Source organism: Nicotiana sylvestris, chromosome 8 (assembly GCF_000393655.2).
Source record: "Nicotiana sylvestris chromosome 8, ASM39365v2, whole genome shotgun sequence".
NCBI classification, from domain to species: domain Eukaryota; kingdom Viridiplantae; phylum Streptophyta; class Magnoliopsida; order Solanales; family Solanaceae; genus Nicotiana; species Nicotiana sylvestris.
Genome location: NC_091064.1, coordinates 50,045,921 through 50,064,965, shown reverse-complemented (window position 1 = coordinate 50,064,965; position 19,045 = coordinate 50,045,921). Strand labels below are relative to the sequence as shown.

General features: G+C 36.4%; 1 protein-coding gene across 1 annotated transcript; it reads left to right on the top strand.

Annotated features, from left to right (window-relative positions):
- The first annotated feature begins 3,407 nt into the window (after window positions 1–3,407).
- Window positions 3,408–9,401, top strand: LOC104210034 (putative clathrin assembly protein At5g57200). The gene is made up of 15 exons (XM_009758829.2): window positions 3,408–3,743; window positions 3,847–3,916; window positions 4,160–4,257; window positions 5,822–5,960; window positions 6,035–6,162; window positions 6,235–6,327; window positions 6,450–6,500; window positions 6,763–6,828; window positions 6,919–6,984; window positions 7,112–7,192; window positions 7,294–7,374; window positions 7,999–8,184; window positions 8,289–8,364; window positions 8,447–8,568; window positions 8,753–9,401. Exons 1-15 carry the CDS (start codon window positions 3,663–3,665, stop codon window positions 9,170–9,172), a joined length of 1,758 nt encoding a protein of 585 aa, XP_009757131.1. The 5' UTR covers window positions 3,408–3,662; the 3' UTR covers window positions 9,173–9,401.
- The last annotated feature ends 9,644 nt before the right edge of the window (window positions 9,402–19,045 follow it).

Genomic DNA, 19,045 nt, shown 5'->3' with positions numbered 1-19,045 from the left:
TTTGTATTCTTTTTTGTAGATGGAAGAAAATGGAAGTAGGGTAAGCGAAACCTACGAAGGTGGGGGTTCAAATGATAGCATACCTAATACTGAAGGTCTCAGTCCAGACAGTCCTGATGAAGCTCCAAAGAAAAGGAAAGCGATGCAACCTAGATCTGATGCTTGGAAACATTTTGAGAAATATGATGATCCTAGTGGAGCTAAAAGAGAAAAATGTAACTACTGTCAAAAAACTTATGCTGCTGCTACGAAAGGTAATGGTACTACATCAATGAACAATCATCTCATTAAGTGTCCCAAAATGCCCCGTAGCATGGAAAATAGTCAAACACAAATCAGTTTTCTACTAGCTTCAAATGGGGCAAATGAAGGGGTGCTTACCACTTGGAAATTTGATCAAGCACTTAGTAGGAGAGCTTTAGCTCAAATGATAATTTTGGATGAACTGCCATTTAGTTTTGTTGAAAAGGAAGGATTTAAGAAGTTTATGGGAGTCACAATGCCTCAATTTCAAATTCCTTCTCGTAGAACATTGACAAGAGATTGTTATGAACTTTATTGTGAACAAAGACATAGTTTGAAGAATTCCTTCAATGAAGCACGTCCTAAAATCTATCTTACAACAGATACTTGGACTTCTATACAAAGAATAAACTATATGTGTCTTACTGCTCACTTTATTGACAGAGATTGGAAATTGCATAAAAGGATAATAAACTTTTGTCCTATCTCTAGTCATAAGGGTGATGATATGGCATCGGTAATTACTAATTGTTTGCTTGATTGGGGGTTGGAAAAATGTATTTACTATAACTGTAGATAATGCTAGTTCCAATGATGTCACAGTAAGAGAAGTGTCTAAACAATTGACTACTTGGGGAACTAATATAATGAATGGTAAACACCTGCATGTTAGATGTATGGCTCACATACTTAATCTCATTGTACAAGATGGGTTGAAAGAAATTGGTGTTTCTATCAAGAGAGTTAGACAAGCTGTGAGATACATTAGACAATCTCCCGCTAAGATTAGAAAGTTTAAAGAATGTTGTGAATCTCAAAAGTTAACTTCTAAGAGATCATTATGCTTAGATGTTTCAACTCGATGGAACTCTACATACATGATGTTAGACACAGCACAACAATTTGAGCTTGCCTTTGACAAATATAGTTTCTTTGATATTGGATTGTTGCATCATCTTCGTACCTATGTTTGTGAAGATGGAACTAGTGCAGGTGATCTCACAAGTGCTGACTGGGATAATGTGAGAACAATGGTAAAATTTCTTGAAGCTTTTTATTTGCTTACTTTGAGGGTTTCTGGTTCTATTTATGTCACTTCCAATGTGTATTTTGTTGAAATTTGTGAGCTTGATCTTATTTTGAAAGAGTGGATGGAACATGAAGATACTAGTTTGAAAGAAATGGCAAAAAAAATGAAAGAAAAATTTGTCAAGTATTGGGGTGAACCTGAAAAAATGAACAAGATGATCTTTATTGCATCAATTTTGGATCCCCGTAACAAGCTTGAATATGTTCCTTTTGCAATTGTGAGGATGTTTGGAGAAAACGAAGGGAAAAATTGATTTTAGAGGTGAAAAATTATATGGATTCTTTGTTTGATTATTATGTAAAAAAAATTCAATAGGAACATCATCTGCTTCATCTGGAAACACAACAACTACTGTCAGTGGTTATGGTAGCTTTTTGAAAAGAGGAACAATGAGAACAAAATTAGAATTTGAGAAACATAAGGAAGTGACCGGAGGTTTAGGTACTAAATCAGAGTTAGAAAGATATCTTGCTGAAGATCTTGAGCCTGAAACAGATGACTTTAAAATCTTAAAGTGGTGGAAAATCAATGAGCCTAGATTTCCCATTCTTGCGGAGATGGCTCGTGATGTATTAGCCATTCCTATTTCAAGTGTTGCATCTGAATGTGTATTCAGCATGGGAGGTCGCATTCTTGACTCGTTCAGGAGTTCGTTGACGCCTAAACTGGTGCAATCTCTTATTTGTCTTCAAGATTGGCTTAGAAGTGAACCTATTCCTATTAAAGTTGAGGAAGACTTGGAATATCTAGAACAACTAGAACTTGGTAATTATTTTGTGTTTTTCCTTTATTATATTACAAATAGTTTACTTAACACTGATGATGCATGACAAAGTTTTCTTCAATATTTTCCTTAGATCTGGCTGATAGTGCAAAAGATTCAACTATTATTGACATATAGTTGCAACATGTACCATGTGTGGTAAGTTGATAGCCTTCTGTATATTTGAAGATATAACATTGATATACTTTATTATAAATCAATTGTGTTTTTGACCTATAATTATGTCTTTTGTTGCAAAGGTTTGATCATGGCGCCTAGATGGAAGTGATGCTGTAGTAAATAGACTTCACTTGTTTCATGCTACTTAATGTAATTATTTCTCTGGTTTTGAGACTTCAGCAGCATGAAAAATTTCTAACTTTTGGATTACTCTTTTGGTTATGTAATATGCTTGTACTAAACAATGGCAGCAAAGTAGCATAGATTCTAAGTTTTTTGTTCTCTCATGGCTGTAAGCAGTGGCAGCAAAGAAGCATAGCTATTTTGGTTTTTTGGTTCTGTAATGTAGTGCTCTTTTGGTTGTAACTACTAACTACTCCCTACTCCCTAGTTTATATTTGTTTTGTATGATTGTGGGATCTTGTATGGACCAAGTAGAGGTGTAATTAGCAACATCCTTTGGTTATGTACTTATGTTTGTTAGCATCATTAATTGTAAGGTCTCTTTTTATTAGGATGATTTGAGTAACATGGAACTCATACCAGATTTTTGTTACCAGATTTGAGTAACAGGGAACTCCTACCAGATTGAGAAATCAATGTTTAATTGATGTAATAAATTGCTCCTTTTTCGGTCATCTCATTCCCAGTTCAAAAAATCCAGGCTTACACTGAACTTTATAAAATTGGGCCTAGTGTTCATGATTAAGAACTTTATATAACTGAACTTTGTTATATATGGGCTTATCCTACATATAGTTTATGATTATGTAAATAAAAAGAACAGATTTATGACTTAACACATTCAAAAAGTCCAAAATTTTGGAAACAACCAACAAATTAGTCCAATTATTAAGCAGAATAAGGCCAGCTCAATATGATAATGTTCAAACCGAAAACTGACCCAAAATAAACCGAACTGAAATTTAAAAACCGAACTGAACAGAAATTATTTCAGTTCGGTTTCGGTTATCATATTTACAAAACCGAAAACCAAATAACCGAACCGAATTTATTCAAACCGAACCGAATCGACCGAACGCCCACCTCTACAACTGTCCCTTTTATGCCGCTTCCATTTAAAAATATACTAGAAATAAAAAAGACTAGAATCATCTTTCTTTCTTTTCTAAATGAAAGTTCAACGAAAAAATATATATTTAGAGAGAGAAGGGGGGTTGATTGGCCATATTTTGTTATTGTAAGAACAAAGGCTTATGATTGGCTATTTTGTTGTTGGATGCACAAAGGCTTATGATTCCAGAGAAGAAGAAGAAGAAGAATAGATCAACCTTCTTCTCTCTCTTTTATTTCTACGACATTTGATCCAGCAAGAGATTCTGATTTTCCAGAACAAGAAATAATTTCTGGGGGTTTACATTTCGAATGGAGAGCTTTAGAAAAGCATATGGAGCACTTAAAGATTCAACCAAGGTTGGCCTAGCCAAGGTCAACAGCGAATTTAAGGTCTGCATTTTAATTTCTCCTTTAATTAGAATCAATTTGTCTAATTAATTAATACACATTTCTTGATGGATGGAATATATTCTATTTTTTTGTTTTTATTAAGGATTTGGATATCGCTATTGTAAAGGCAACAAACCACGTTGAAAGCGCTCCAAAAGAAAGGCATGTTGCAAGTGAGTTTGCAGATTAATTTTTGTTCTTTTGATTGTTTAAGATATACGTACATGAATTTCATCGACGTATCAGAATGCTTTGGTTTCTCACATTTCAAGTCTTTTGTTTATTATATAATTTTGTGGTATTGAAGAATATTGGTATAATCTAGTATATTCTGTTCAGACAGTCCCTTCAATAATAATTGTATTTTTTTTTTCTTTTCATCAATTCTGGATGTTCATTTAGTTTGTTTTCCTTAGTGATATTTGCTGCAACATCGGTTACACGTCCACGAGCAGACGTTGCCTACTGCATTCATGCACTCTCTAGACGATTGTCAAAGACACGCAACTGGATAGTAAGTCTTCTGACCCATTTAATCATTTGCTAGTTTTACTTTCTTTTTCAATATTTGAATAACTTCTACCCGATTCTGATTGTTCTCCTTTTCGGAGTAGCTACAATTATTGAACAGGTAGGAGGCTCCTATTTTCAAAGTTTTTTACAATTCAAAAATTTGAGTTACCATTTTGTCCTTGAAGAAAAATAATAAACCTTCAATTAATTATATTTTTTTTTTTTATTATTTTAGAAGTTAGCCGAATGAATCAAATAGTTGTTTGCTGCTCCAGTCAACTAATGCAATGAATCTAATTAGGCTGAAGGCACTCATATTGCGTCTCAGCTGTAAATTTTCTTAATTATTGTTCAGTTATATTTCAATTAAGTTTTTTCATCGTCCATGGTAGTAGCAAGCTGCAAGCTATAAATTAATTTTCTTAAGTATTACTCAATAGTAAAAATATTTTTGCAGTAGCAATTTTTATTTCATTCTATAAAAATGCATATCTATTTTCTAAGCATTGTATCACATTTCTCTTGTTTTTGTCAAGAAAATCCGTTTTCCCCAAAAGAGCCACTGATTTTTCCACTTCACTTTGCAATAGATTACTTTTGGGTTATTTTCATTGTTTCTCTGTACGTTTCACCCTGCAATAGGCCACATCTCGCTTTTCGTGACTTCACTTCATGACTCCACATTTTCACAATTTCGGTTTCACTCCTCACATCATTTTGGATGGTGAGGCATTGGGAAAAAGATGTCGTTTCTTATTTTTTCAACGTCACATTTTGCAAGCTGCGAAATTTTATTAGTTTTCCTATAAATACTTTATTGTGTCATTTACATTATGATTTTGTGATCTCTCTTTAAACTCTTCAAAGATTCTATATCATTGTTTTGATTCTCCCATGGCCAAAGGGTACATGTACACGATTTATAAACATCAATTAAATCTTTCAGCCACTATTATGTCCATCACAAATAACTACTACCTACTACTTACTAAGTGTAGGTGTACACAATGATTTACTCGCCATCCTAAGAAAGGGATACGTTGATGGAATTTTATATAGTTTCTACAATTTTTTTTTTCATTCAATAACATATCTTGATATGTATGCGGGAATAAAAATGAGGAGGCAAAAGTCTCTTAAAAAGAAGGCTTCACATTTAAACTATGTGTTGTTGGCATTTAAAAAAAAATATAATCAATTTGAAAACCTGATATAGTGTAAGAACTGCATAATTTAAGTCGTTTGAACATTACTTTTCAAATTCATTCGACTTTAGTTTTTCGATATGATTGTGCTTGCAATGATAATAAAAATTTAGCACATACGCTCACCATTTATTAATTTTGAGCTTGTATTTTCCCCCTTTAATTTCTGAAACTCATCACACACCGATATTCTTATAACATTTGTACGAATTAGTATGGGATACACGTGCGCCCAAAAACTAGTATTTTAAAAAAGAAAGAGGATCCTATTTCACATGGTGGCTTATCAATGATATTGCGTCATGCAATAAATTGTTCTTTCACCTTTTTTAATTTCAATGAAATGATAAAATGTCTCAGGTTGCCCTAAAGACACTGATAGTTATTCACAGAGTTCTGAGAGAAGGTGATCCTACTTTTAAAGAGGAATTGCTGCACTTCTCTCACAGAGGGCATATTTTCCAAATATCCAACTTTAAAGATGACTCGAGTACACTTGGTAATTAATCCTTTTAACATCATCAATTTTCCTGATTTTGGACCGTATTACAGCATTATTGTTGCTTATCACAGCTTGGGATTGCTCTGCCTGGGTAAGGACTTATGGACTTTTTCTGGAGGAAAGACTCGAGTGTTTTAGGACTTTGAAGTATGATATCGAGGCAGAGAGATTGACCAAAACCTCACCTGGAATTTCCAAGGTTTGTGTATTTTTGTTCCTTTTTTCTGCATGATTTGTTCGTTTCATATCGCATGATTTGAATTTGCATCAGGTGCATAGCAGAACAAGGCACTTAAATGGTGAAGAACTATTAGAGCAGCTCCCAGCATTGCAGCAGCTTCTATATCGCTTGATTTGTTGCCAGGTGAGAATGGCCTAATGCTGTATATTAAGTCACTTGGTTGTTCAGGAAACTATGATGACTTCATTTTTATTTTCCATTTATACTGTCATCTGATATTTTGATATCCCTTGTAAATTTGGCAGCCTGAAGGAGGAGCCTGTTACAATTTTCTTATTCAGTATGCCTTAGCACTGGTATGCGGGATACAACTTTTACCCACTAAGAAATGGATTTTTTGTTTCTGATTATTAGTTTGTATACCTTTATGAATTAAGAAACTACATATTATGCCTTACTCATTAATAGAACCAAAGTTTCTAAACAGAAGACAGTCCTTAGTTAACACTAAAAGTGCACTGACAATAGTAAGGATGGTAGTATTATTCAAATTGTCACTGCACCATAGAATGTTAAATAAGTCAACATAATAGCTAGCCCCGGTTGTACTCAATGCAGGTTTTGAAGGAAAGCTTCAAGATCTATTGTGCAATCAACGACGGGATTATTAACCTTGTTGATTTTGTGAGATCTTCTTTGCCTCTTTAAACTTCGATCCAGCTAATATCTTATCTCATTGGAACATTAATTGGTCGCTATCTCATATTTATGCAGTTTTTTGAAATGTCCAAGCATGATGCCATAAAAGCTCTCAACATATATAAAAGAGCGGGGAAACAGGTCTATAACTTCATTTCTATAGGATCTCTAAATGCGTAAGAATGTAGTAAAAATGCCTCCAATATGAATGAATATATGTGATGGCTAATCAAAAGTTATTTTTCTTCCATTTCCTTCCTTAATGTAGGCTGAAAGTCTAGCTCATTTTTATGACTTCTGCAGAGGGCTGGATCTTGCTCGGACATTTCAGTTTCCCATTTTGAAACAGGTCTCTTCATTTTAATTAAAACTTGAAAAACAATTTCTTTTGAAGGTTGCGCGATCAAGTTGTTTTTAAATTTGCCTCTTTTATATATGGTAATATTGCAGCCACCTGTTTCCTTTCTGGCAACTATGGAGGAATACATACGAGAAGCACCACAGATAGGTTCCATGTCAAGTAGGAGGCTGGTGAGAAGTACACTTTTGAGCTATCAACATTCTATTTTTAGGACAACATTGTTTTTTCCTTTTTGATCACAGGTTAAGATATTCAAAAGCTTATACTAGTATGACTTTGCCAATGCTTTCTGTGTTGGTATTGATCTTTGAACCTTTGCTCAAATGGTTCAGAGGAGTTTAGTAGGTAAAAGCAAAAGAGAGAGAGAGAGAGTCCTAAGCTTTTAGAGAATTGAGATTGAGGCCACTGTATAGACTAGTTTCATATAAGAGAAGCAGCCATTTTTAAGGCCCCTCCCTAGATCAAAATCAACCCTCAAAATTCCCAAACAAATCCCTGCAAAAAATCAAGCTATTCTGATTCATTCATCTTTCATATTAAGGACTTCAAGGAGAGCTTTTGTATGACATCTTTAGAGTGGAAGAGGAAATTTGGGAAAAAAATAAAGTTGGAAGAATATGGAGTAAGACTGACACATAAGACCGGTAAAAGAAAAGTTTGCAGCTGAAAACATCAGTCAATATCTACTACAAACATTTTTCCTTCATTGTTATTCTCTTAGTCAATAAGGCTGAAATCTAGCTTGTAGCTGTGTACTGGTGGCCTCAATGGAGTTTGTCATTGTTGTCTGATAGGAGTATAGAGAAACGGAGCAAGAACCTGAAACACCTAAAGAACCTGTCCCTGAAGAAAAGGAAGAGCAAGTTGAAGCAGCTGAAAATGGCAAAGAAGAACAGGTTGAAGCACAAGAGGAACCTCAGCCTGAAAAATTAGAAGAAACTCCACCGCTGAAATCAACGGAAGAGCCTGTTGATTTGCTGGTAAGCTTTTGTTGCTTCAGTTCCTTTTGCGGTTGAAATCAATTGTAGCGATCATCGAAGAGGACTCTCATAATTGCTTGTTTTATGCTGTTTTTTTTATGAAGGGTTTGAACCAATTGGATCCAAAAGTTGCAGAATTAGAGGAAAGCAATGCGTTGGCTCTTGCGATAATTCAACCGGGTAACTTATGCAAATTTTCTACCGGGATCCTATCGCAGTTTCTGCTCACTTATTGATTTGATGTATTAAAAATATCATACAGGTAAAGAAAATCCATCAGCGAATTATCAGTTGAGTGAAATAGGAAATACAACAGGATGGGAACTAGCTCTTGTTAATGCATCGAGCAACAATACGAGCCAAGTTGCACCAGATAAAAAATTGGTATATTCCTTTCTCTAAAGCAGGATCGTCCTTTTAAAAGAAGAAGTTAAGAAAAATTTTCTTTTTTGTTTTAAGATATTGAGTCACATTTTTACGAGTTCCTTAAGAGATCAAGAATTCACAGTTCTGCGACATGTCATTGATTCCATGGAAACTTACGTTATGGTGTATGTTGTGTACTCAGGCTGGAGGATTCGACAAGTTATTACTTGACAGTTTATATGAAGATGATGTAGCTAGGAGGCAAATACAGCTGCAAAATGCTGGCTATAGTGGATACGGGCATGAAATCCTTGCACAGAATCCATTCAATCAACATGACCCCTTTGCCATGTCAAACAACATAGCACCTCCAACGAACGTACAAATGGCAATAATGTCTCAACAACAACAACAACAACAACAACAACAAGTGATGCAACAACAGCAAGTGATGCAACAGCAGCAATTCGGACAGCAAAATATGATGATGGTATCTCATAATCAATATCAAGGTCAATATCCTCAACAAATTCCATATATGGGGTCTGCAAACCCTTTTGGAGATCCCTTCGGCTATCAACACAGCTCAATGCCACCACAGGGAAACCAGTCACTGCTTTAGAGTTCTTCAACAAGACTACACTGTATTCTTTCATTATTATCTTTATATAGCAAAAGCTGAATTGCTCCTATAGCTTTTCTTAATCATTTTGCTTTACTTCGTGGTGAAGTATATATACTATGATCTCGCACATAGTATGTAAGGTTCTCCATTTAAATTTTTGGCCTTTATTATGGGAAACCCAGAAGCAAGAAATAAAGATTACAAAAGAGAGTTCGGGAGAGTAAAAGGATTTTAACCCTTTCCAAGGGTCACTAGCAGAAAAGCCATTTGAAAACCCTAGCGCTTACTAGAATAAACAATCAAACAAAATAAGATATCAACTAAAGATGGATATTTCATACCATCACAAAATCTAAACGCCACAAATGCGATGAAAATTGGAAGAGCATAAGAGGAATAGATAGCATAAACTTAACAATTTATATGGTTTCCTAAGAGGAAATGACACTTTGAGCCCCTTTTAATGACCAAAATGTTTCCCTTTTTGAAAAAAAAGGCAAAACATATTCCTTTTGAAGATTTTAAGACGAGGATATCCCTTCCTTTCTATGTCTAGGCTTCACTAGAGGTCCTTCCCCTTCTTTTCTTTGTTACTTTTCATGTTTTTTGGTCATTTTTATTTTTTTGTATATTGTTATTATTTTTTTCACTTTATTTTTTTCTTTATAGTAAATTATGCACTCTTATTCATTTTTTGTGTAGCTTTTTTTTTTTTTTTTGTGATGACTCGATAGGTCGTTTCGAGTACTAACCTTTATTTTCGTGTTTCAAGAAATCTCATAGCTTCATTTGATGTTTCTTGACTTGCGCACGTGGTCCGTATTGCTTTTCGAAAACTTTTACGTAAAATATTGAAGAAAATAATATTTTTGACTTTAAATGAGGCTAGAGTTGACTACGACCAACATTTTTGGTAAACGACCTCGGATCAGTGTTTTGATGATTTCAATAGGTTCGTATGATATTTTTGGACTTGCACGTATGTTTGGTTGGGGTCCGGGGTGACCCGAGCGCATTTCGGCGCATTATGTGAAGGATTGTGAAAATTGAGTTTTCAAGTTGAAATCTTGAGTTTTGAGGATTGACTCTTGTTATTTGATATTATTTTGATGATTTGAGATAATGAGTAAGTTTTTATGATGTTGTTACACTTGTGTGCATGTTCGATTTGGAGCCCGAGGGGCTCGGGTGAGTATCAGATGAGATTGGATGGTTTTAGAACTGGTGCTACTCAGCAGTTGTTGGTGCAAGCCTGCAGATCTCGTTTTTGCGAGGTCAGGCTCGCATTTGCGAGCTTCGCTTTTGCGGTCATGTGATTGCATTTGCGATAGGCGCTGGGACTAGGGAATTTTGCATTTGTGAAAAAGGAACCACATTTGCGAAGGCTGGGGAATCACAATTGCGGCTGGAGTCTCACATTTGCGACTCTGGCAACTTTAGGGCAGCTTCGCAAGAGTGAAGCTTAGTTCGTATTTGCGGAAGGAGAGACTATGCGAAGGTTTTGTCTCATTAACGACTTCTGTGCATATGATGTACTATTCGCATTCACGACCGGTGTCTTGCATTTGCAAATAAGTGTTGGCAAATGCGACGTCTGTAGCTGGGTAACAGATTGGGAAATCGGGACTTAGCTCATTTTGCACTATTTTTTAATCCTAACCTCTCTAGAGGCGATTTTTGAAGAACCTTTTCTTCTCAAATTCATTGGTAAGCATCTCTAATTACTTTTCAATCAATTGCAATTGTGTTTCATGAATTTTTAACATCAAATCTACGAATTTCATGGTAAAAATTAGGAGTTTTGGGTAAAATTTAGGAATTTTATAAAATTTAGATTTAGACCTCAAATTGAGGTCAGATTTCAAAACAAATCATATATTTGGGCTCGAGGGAGAATGGATAATCGTATTTTGGTCTGAATCTCAAATTTCGACTAAGAGGGCCCGAGGTTGACTTTTGTTGACGTTTTAAAAAAAATGATCGAGCCTTTTTCATTCGTGGGTAGCTTCTAAAGCTTATTTTGAATTGTTTGATCGATAATTGGTTGGATTCGATTGGTCTGGAGGCTTGTTCAAAAGACAAAGACGTGATTATTGATTTGGTTGTGCGGTGAAGTATGTATTGTGGTTAACTTTGACTTGAGGGAATTAGGACTTGTTGATCTATTTGCTACGTGAATTATTTATGGGGACAGTGTATATGTAAAGTGACGAGTATATATACGTTGTCATGGGTCAAAGCATGTAGGTGAAAATTGTCTTATTATACCATGTTGTTTCATTTATTATGCCTTCCATGCCTTAGTTAGATTGCTATTCCTTTAAATGTTCGCTTTCATATTTATTACTTATTTGAAGTTATTGGATTATTGAAAGTTGAGTTTCCTTATCATAACACCATGGTTGAAGTTGAAATTTGCTTCCCTCCTTGCTTAATACTTTGGGTTATTACTATTGCTTGATGAGGAAGAGTGAAAAGCACGAAGGGTATTTTTGTGCCATATTTGCATATTGTTATCATTGATTGAGTGAATGTGAGAATTACAGCATGAAGGGTGATACCGTGCACTTGAGATTTTATCATATGAAGATGAGAGTAAAAGCACGAAGGGTGATGTTGTGCCATTGCATTTATATTATATGGTGATAATGAGAGTAAAAGCACGAATGATGATGTTGTGCCATTGCATTATATTATATAGTGAGGATGAGAGTAAAAGAACGAAGGGTGATGCCGTACAATTTGATGATTTCATTGCTTTACTTGATTATCAGATTGTGAATTTAGTTTGCCTGCTTCATTGCTCATTTTGGAAGGAGACTTACTTGGTGATTTTGTACCCACTATTCCAATTATTTCTCCTTTTTTCATGCCCCCACCCCGTTTAGTAGGTGTCTTGTCTTAGCCTCGTCACTACCTCCTCGGGGTTGGGCTCGATGCTTACTGAGTTCATTGGTCGGTTGTACTCATACTACACTTTTGAACTTCTTGTGCAGATTTTGACATTGGTACCAGCGGAGTTCCAAGAGGCACTAAAAGGATACCAGTCATTGATTTGAGGTGAGTTGCACCCCATTTGCAGGACCTAGAGTCACTTCCCTATTTCTATTGTGATGTTTCCATTTTATTTCAGACAGTGTTGAATTTCTTTGAAACCTTGATTTAGCTGAATCTAGACTGTAATGACCCAACTGGCCATTTTGTGTATTTGAAACCCATTTTCCCTTTTGATGCTTTTCGTATGTATATTTTTGCTTTTATGACTTGCGGGGATGGTTTGTTTTGCTTCGGGTAGGTTTTGGAATAATTTGGATCCTTTAGTTCTTGGTTTAGAAGCTTAAGTTGGAAATATTAATCGAGGTTTGATTTTTGTTAAAACGATCCCGGAACGGTGCTTTGATGGCTCCAATAGGTTTTCGGGTAGGTTTTGGAATGATTTGGATCCTTTAGTTCTTGGTTTAGAATCTTAAGTTGGAAATATTGATCGAGGTTTGATTTTTGTGAAACGATCCCGATACGGTGCTTTGATGGCTCCAATAGGTTCATATAGTGATTTTGAACTTAGGCGTATGCCCGGAAGTGAATTTGGAGGTTCCTATGTTGATTTGGCTTATTTTACCGAAATTGAATATTTGAAGGTTTAGAAATTCCTTAAATTTGACCGTAGATTGACTTTATGGCTATCGGGTTTGGATTCTGGTTTCAGAACTTGGAATAGGTCCATTCTATTATTTGGAACTTGCCTGCAAAATTTTGTGTCATTCCGAGTTCGTTTGATAGGAATCAGACTCTTGGTTGAGATTCTAGCGATTCTTGAGTTCATTTTGAAATTTCATGTGTTTTGATGTTCGATTCGTGCTTCCGGATGTTATTTTGATGTTTTAATCGTGCGAGTGTGTTCATATGATATTTTTAGACTTGTGTGGATTTTTAGTGTGGATCCCCAAGGGCTCGAGTGACTTTCGGATATGTTTCAGATTGGTTTGAACTTGTTCCAGGTTGTTGGTTTGCTAGTGCTGCAATTATCACAATTGCGAGCACCAACATCGCAAATGCGAAGTTTGCAACGGAATCTCAGGTATCGCAATTGCGACACCTTGACCATAGTTGCGAAGGTTGGCCTTTGGCTGGGTAGCTCGCATTTGTAACCAACAGGCCGCATCTGTGAAAGGGACTGACATCGCAAATACAGAGTCAGTGTCGCATTTGCGACTTTCCTTAGGCTTGTCAGGTGCCGCATTTGCGATGGAATATCCGTATTTGTGAAGGTTCACAGCCAGGTCAATTTTGCGACTTTTGCATCTGAACAAAAGAGCTGAAATACGGGAAATAGCTTCAGTTATCACATTTTAGAAGCCTAGACTCGGTAGGAGGCGATTTTGTGGAGGTATTTTCACATACAACCATTGGGTAAGCGATTTTGAACCAATTTCAGTTGTATTACATGATTATTTATGAGATTTAATCTCTAATCGATAGAATTAAATTGGGGATTTTGCCTATGTTTTGAAAAATAAAAAATTGAGATTTGAGAGTCGAACTGGACTCGTATTTTAAAACAAAACACATATATGGACTTGTGGAGTTATGCGTAGTCAAGATCTACTCTTGGACTCGGGTTTTAACCGACGGGCTCGGGATTGATTTTTGTAGACCTTTGAAGAATTGTGTAAAGATTAAAACTTTATTAATCAAAATTGGTTTCTCTTGCATTGTTTGATGATATTAAGTCATTTTTTTGTTAGAATTGAGCCGTGCAGATGCGGATTTTAAAGGAAAAGCCATTTTGAGTGTTGATTTGGCCTAGTCAAGGTAAGTATCTTGCTTAACTTTATACCGGGAAATATCCCGTAGGATTGGGTTTAATTGCACTATCTGAATTATGTGAAAGACGTGTACATGAGGTGATGAGTGTGTACACAGGATTATATGTCGAAATTGACCGGTTTAGACACATAGGTTACTTATATGCATTTAATCGAGGTTGTTGTTACATGTTATATCTTCATTGCCGAGTTTATTCTTATATGTATTTAATTGAAGTTGGTATTACATGTTATGTCTTTCATTGTCGAGTTTATTTTTATGTGAATTCAATTGAAGTTGTTATTATATGGAATAACTTTCATTGTTGAGTTTATTCTTCTGTTTCATTGTTTTGTTGTTGAGACACTTGTAGACATTGTGGTTGAGCTATGCGTTGCTGTGATATTAGTGTTGTTTTTTGGTAATGATGTGGCATATGATCACGCGTGTTGCGAGTTGAATATTGTATTGTGACGAGATGCGCATGTGGCGGCATAAGGGTGGTGTTATTGATGCGTATGCGACGAGACAAGGGGGATTTATGCGTGTGTTGCTACTATGGGAAATTATTTCATTTGAGGTACGCATGGAGAGATAAAGGGGCTAAAGCACGTGAAGCTATTTCGGAAAAAAATATTTTAAAGTAAATGCAAGGCTCACGTTGTGACATAAGGAAGATTTGTGATTTGTAACTTGTGAAGTGTGATTATGAGGTGTGGTACCTCTAGGTGATTCTTGCTATATATTCTATTTTGGAGCGCCTTGTTGGTTTGAAAGGTTATTGTTTTCTTTAATTTATTCCACTCGTATTTTTTTACAGTATTTGATTATTTGCTATTTTAATCACATGTTTACTCTTTGTTGTCATTTATTGCTTTTATTTTCCGTTGTTATCTTTATATTAATACAGATTTCTATGTCTAGTGAGTGTCTTAACTTGACATCATCACTACTCCACTGAGGTTAGTTTTGATACTTACTAGTACCATTGTAGTGTACTCATACTACGCTTCTGCACATTTTTGTGCAGATCCAGTTACCTCTTCTCGTGGTGGATGCTAGTGATTTGATTAAGACATTGCGGAGACTTCAGCGTATACCTTCTTGACACCCGCAGGCCTCAGAGTCACCTTCTAGTGATCATATGCTACTATTTCTTTTATTTCTGAATAATATTGTACTTGAGTTTTCTAGTGAACTCGTAGTAGAGCTTATGACTCTATAGTACCGGTTTTGGGATTGTATGATTGTTGTTCCGTATGGGCTATTATTATGTCATCTGTCAGTTTAAATTAATAGCTTAGTCATTTATTTCTGTTAAATTCTCAACATGTGCTAGGCTTTCCTAGTCTTAGAGATTAGGTGCCATCACGATCCTAAAGGATGGATTCTGGAGTCGTGACAAGTTGGTATCAAAGTTCTAGGTTCATAAGTGCTACGAGTCATATCTTCAAGAGGCTACAGAACTATTAGGAAATTACACTTCTTTCATTCCTCATCATGCGGATTTGTTGATTTCAGAAGTTGAGCTTTTGTCTTTCTATTCTCTCATAGATGGTGAGGAGTAACACTACTGAATCAGCTGAGCAGACACCCACGCCCCTGCCACGAGAGGCTAGGGCCGAGGTAGAGGCCGAAGAGGGGCACATAGCACAGCTAGAGCACCTGCCAGAGCAGCGATTGAGGAGCCACAAGTAGCTCCAGTTGGGGGGCATGCACCCGAGGCGCCTGTTGCTATCCTAAGACTCCAAGAGACCTTGGCACATTTCCTGAGCATGTTCGTTACTTTACTGAGGATGCACATAATTTTCTAGACCAGTTCCACCGTATTCTCCACACCATGGTCATTGTGCAGGTGAGTGGAGTCACCATTAGTACATTTCAACTGACGAGGTTGGCATACAGGTAGTGGCAGCCTTATGAGGTGGGTAGGATAGTTGATGTAGCGCTACTGACTTGGGCATAGTTTTCGGATCTATTTTTGAGGGAGTTTGTTCCTCAGACCCTCCGAGATGCGTGGTGCACAGGGTTTGAGCAGTTGCATCAAGGGACTATGACCATGTCGGAGTATGCCATGAGGTTCAATGAGTTATACCGTCATGCACCTGCTTTGGTTTCTACAGTCAGAGAGCGAGTTCGCACAATTATCGTATGACTCAATTATGGTTTTAGATTCAGTATGGAATGGGAGTTGGAGATGGATACTCCATTTCAGTAGGTTGTGGAGATCGCTCGGAGGATGGAGCGTTTGCATGGTCAAAAGAGGGAGAACAGGGAGGCCAAGATGCCTCAAGATTTTGGAGGATTTAGTGGTTCCCATGCTACAGTTTCAGCTCGTCATGGTAGAGGTTATGTTAGTTGACCAGTTCATTCGGCGCATTAGGCTACTCGTAGTGCTCTAGATATTCCAAGGTCTTAGATCGCCCATTATGCACAGCCACTTTCCAGTGCACCTCCTGAACGGGGTGCCTTCAATGGTCATTCTAGCCGACCAGGTCAGACTTAGTTCCAGTAGCCATGCCTGCAGAGATGAAGTTTTGAGTGTGGTGATACTAGGCATATGGTGAGGTATTGTCCCAAACTTAGTAGGGGTGCACCTCCACAGGGTCCATATGCTGTTCTAGTTGCCACTTGACGTGCACCGCCAGCTAGGGGTGGAGGTCAAGCGGGTACAGGTCATCTTGGAGGGAGAGGCCAGAACCATTGCTATGATTTTTCGGGTAGGACCGAGGTTGTTACATCAGATGCTGTCATCACAGGTATTGTCCCAATCTGTCACAGTGTAACGACCTGACTTGTCATTTTAGGAATAAATGCCCCGTTCAGCGACTTAAGGTCTCGAGCAGCTTCATAATATGTATTATGACTCGCGTGTGTGGTCGAGTTTAGTTTTTCGAAGATTCGAAATTTAATTTAAAGAAAAATTCTTATTTTGAAGCTTAAATAGAAAGAGTTGACCGGAGAGTTGATTTTTGAGCAAACGACCTCGGAATGGAGATTTGATGATGTCAATAGCTTCGTATGGTGATTTTGGACTTAGGCGTATGTTTGGATTTGGATTTGGAAGTCCGTAGGACAATTCGACGCATTTTGGCGAAAGTTGGAATGATATTACACCCCATGTTTTCATATGTGAAAGTACGCCATATGTAAATTGATAAAAGTTTGGGAATGAGATTATTTTGAGAATATAAGCATTATGCTATTTCAAATAAGTGATAAGTAAATCCGTGAAGGTGACAACATAAGCAAATTGAAGAAATGCGTTTCGTTGATGTTTGACAAATTGGGATAAAATACAGTCTGAGCTATAATGCTCGGTATTTATGGACTAGTGCCATACAAGGTACCACATTACCATAATAGTAAGGTGTAAAAAGTTGGTAGTATTTTAAGTAATTTGAGATAATTCTTAATTATGTGGATAATTGGATAATTATTGGTTAATAGGAGATTAACAAGTTAATTAAGCAATTGGTGGATAAATCTTTTGGATAAGCCTTAACCATAACGTGGCAGCCCCCCTAATTCCTACATTGTGACTCTTATATTATGAGAGAAAGGTGGCAGATTTATGTATAGTATGTAGATTAGTCATTATCATGTGGGCCCCAACCATTTAAGGCCTAAAACTCTCTAATTAAAAGGAAAGCATATTACTAAATGTTATGGACGACACAAATCCAATGTTGCTGAAGTTGGCAAAAGTTAACTTCAATATAATTCAAGCCATGCACCAACAAGATCTCAAACACATATTAAGATAATGGAGGAACCTTTCCATAGTTGAAGATTTGAGCTTGACAATGGATCGGATGAGATTTTCTAAGATTCCTTTTCTTATACTACAACAAATTCATACAAGACTTCGTAAGGTAATAGAAACGGGAATTGCGAGTTTAAGAAAGCACTGTATAATCTTTCTCAAGAATATTACATGGATTTTTTCACTACTTCGATCCGCCGTTACGTGTTTTATTGCAATTGACGTATGTTAGAGGGATTGTCAAGAGAATCAGCTCAGGTATATTAAGACTATCCTTTCTTTCTTTTGGCATGATCTATATGACACAAGCGAAATGAGCGAATGCACAATTTTCATACATGACTCTATTCATAGAAATACTAGAGAAGCTTATGTTCTTCATTCCCCATGTGTCATATTATTCTATTATCTGTTCATGAGTCTCAGAAAATACGTAAGTTGATAATGTTTATTTCATGATATTAATAAATAATGGTCTTATGACATTCCGAAAGATTTTATTGACGTACTTCTCATGCATTGCATTCATTTACATTGATCCATGACCAGATGGCGTTATATACGCATATATATATATATATATATGTATGTATATATATGTATATATATATATATATATATATGGGATATGAAAAAAGGTTATGGCATTATATACGCACCACCACCTGATCAACTGGTATACGTTGATGATTTATCCACAGTGGCCGAGATGGTATGATGGGATGCCCTTAGAGGCTTGATGATATTGTGAATGCATATACCCATGCATGGTATAACATTTATACACATATGCATGACATTATAATATTAAATGATTCACAGAGTTACTTAGATATACATGTTGAGTCTTTTACTCCATGTTTCTCTCATATCTATTGTTTACTGATTTTCATTCCTTACATACTCGGTACATTATTTGTTCTGACGTCCCTTTTGCCTAGGGACGCTGCGTTTCATGCATGTAGGTCCTGATAGATAGGTCGAGCTCCCTCCAAGTAGGTTATCAGCTCAGCGAAAGATGTCGGTGCGCTCTATTTGCTCCGGAGTTGCTTGTTTGGTCAGTATGATTTAGACACATATTGTTTGGTATGGCGGGGCCCTGTCCTGACCTCTATGATAAGTATGTACTTTTAGAGGCTTGTAGATAGAATTCATGTATACAGGTACTTGTATGGACTTGCCGGCATATGTTTTGAGTTTACAAATGATCATGTTGGCCTTATAGGCCCATATGTCACATGTATAAGTTTTTATACCAGGTTGGGTGTTATATTGAGTATTCCCCTATGTTTGTTTTG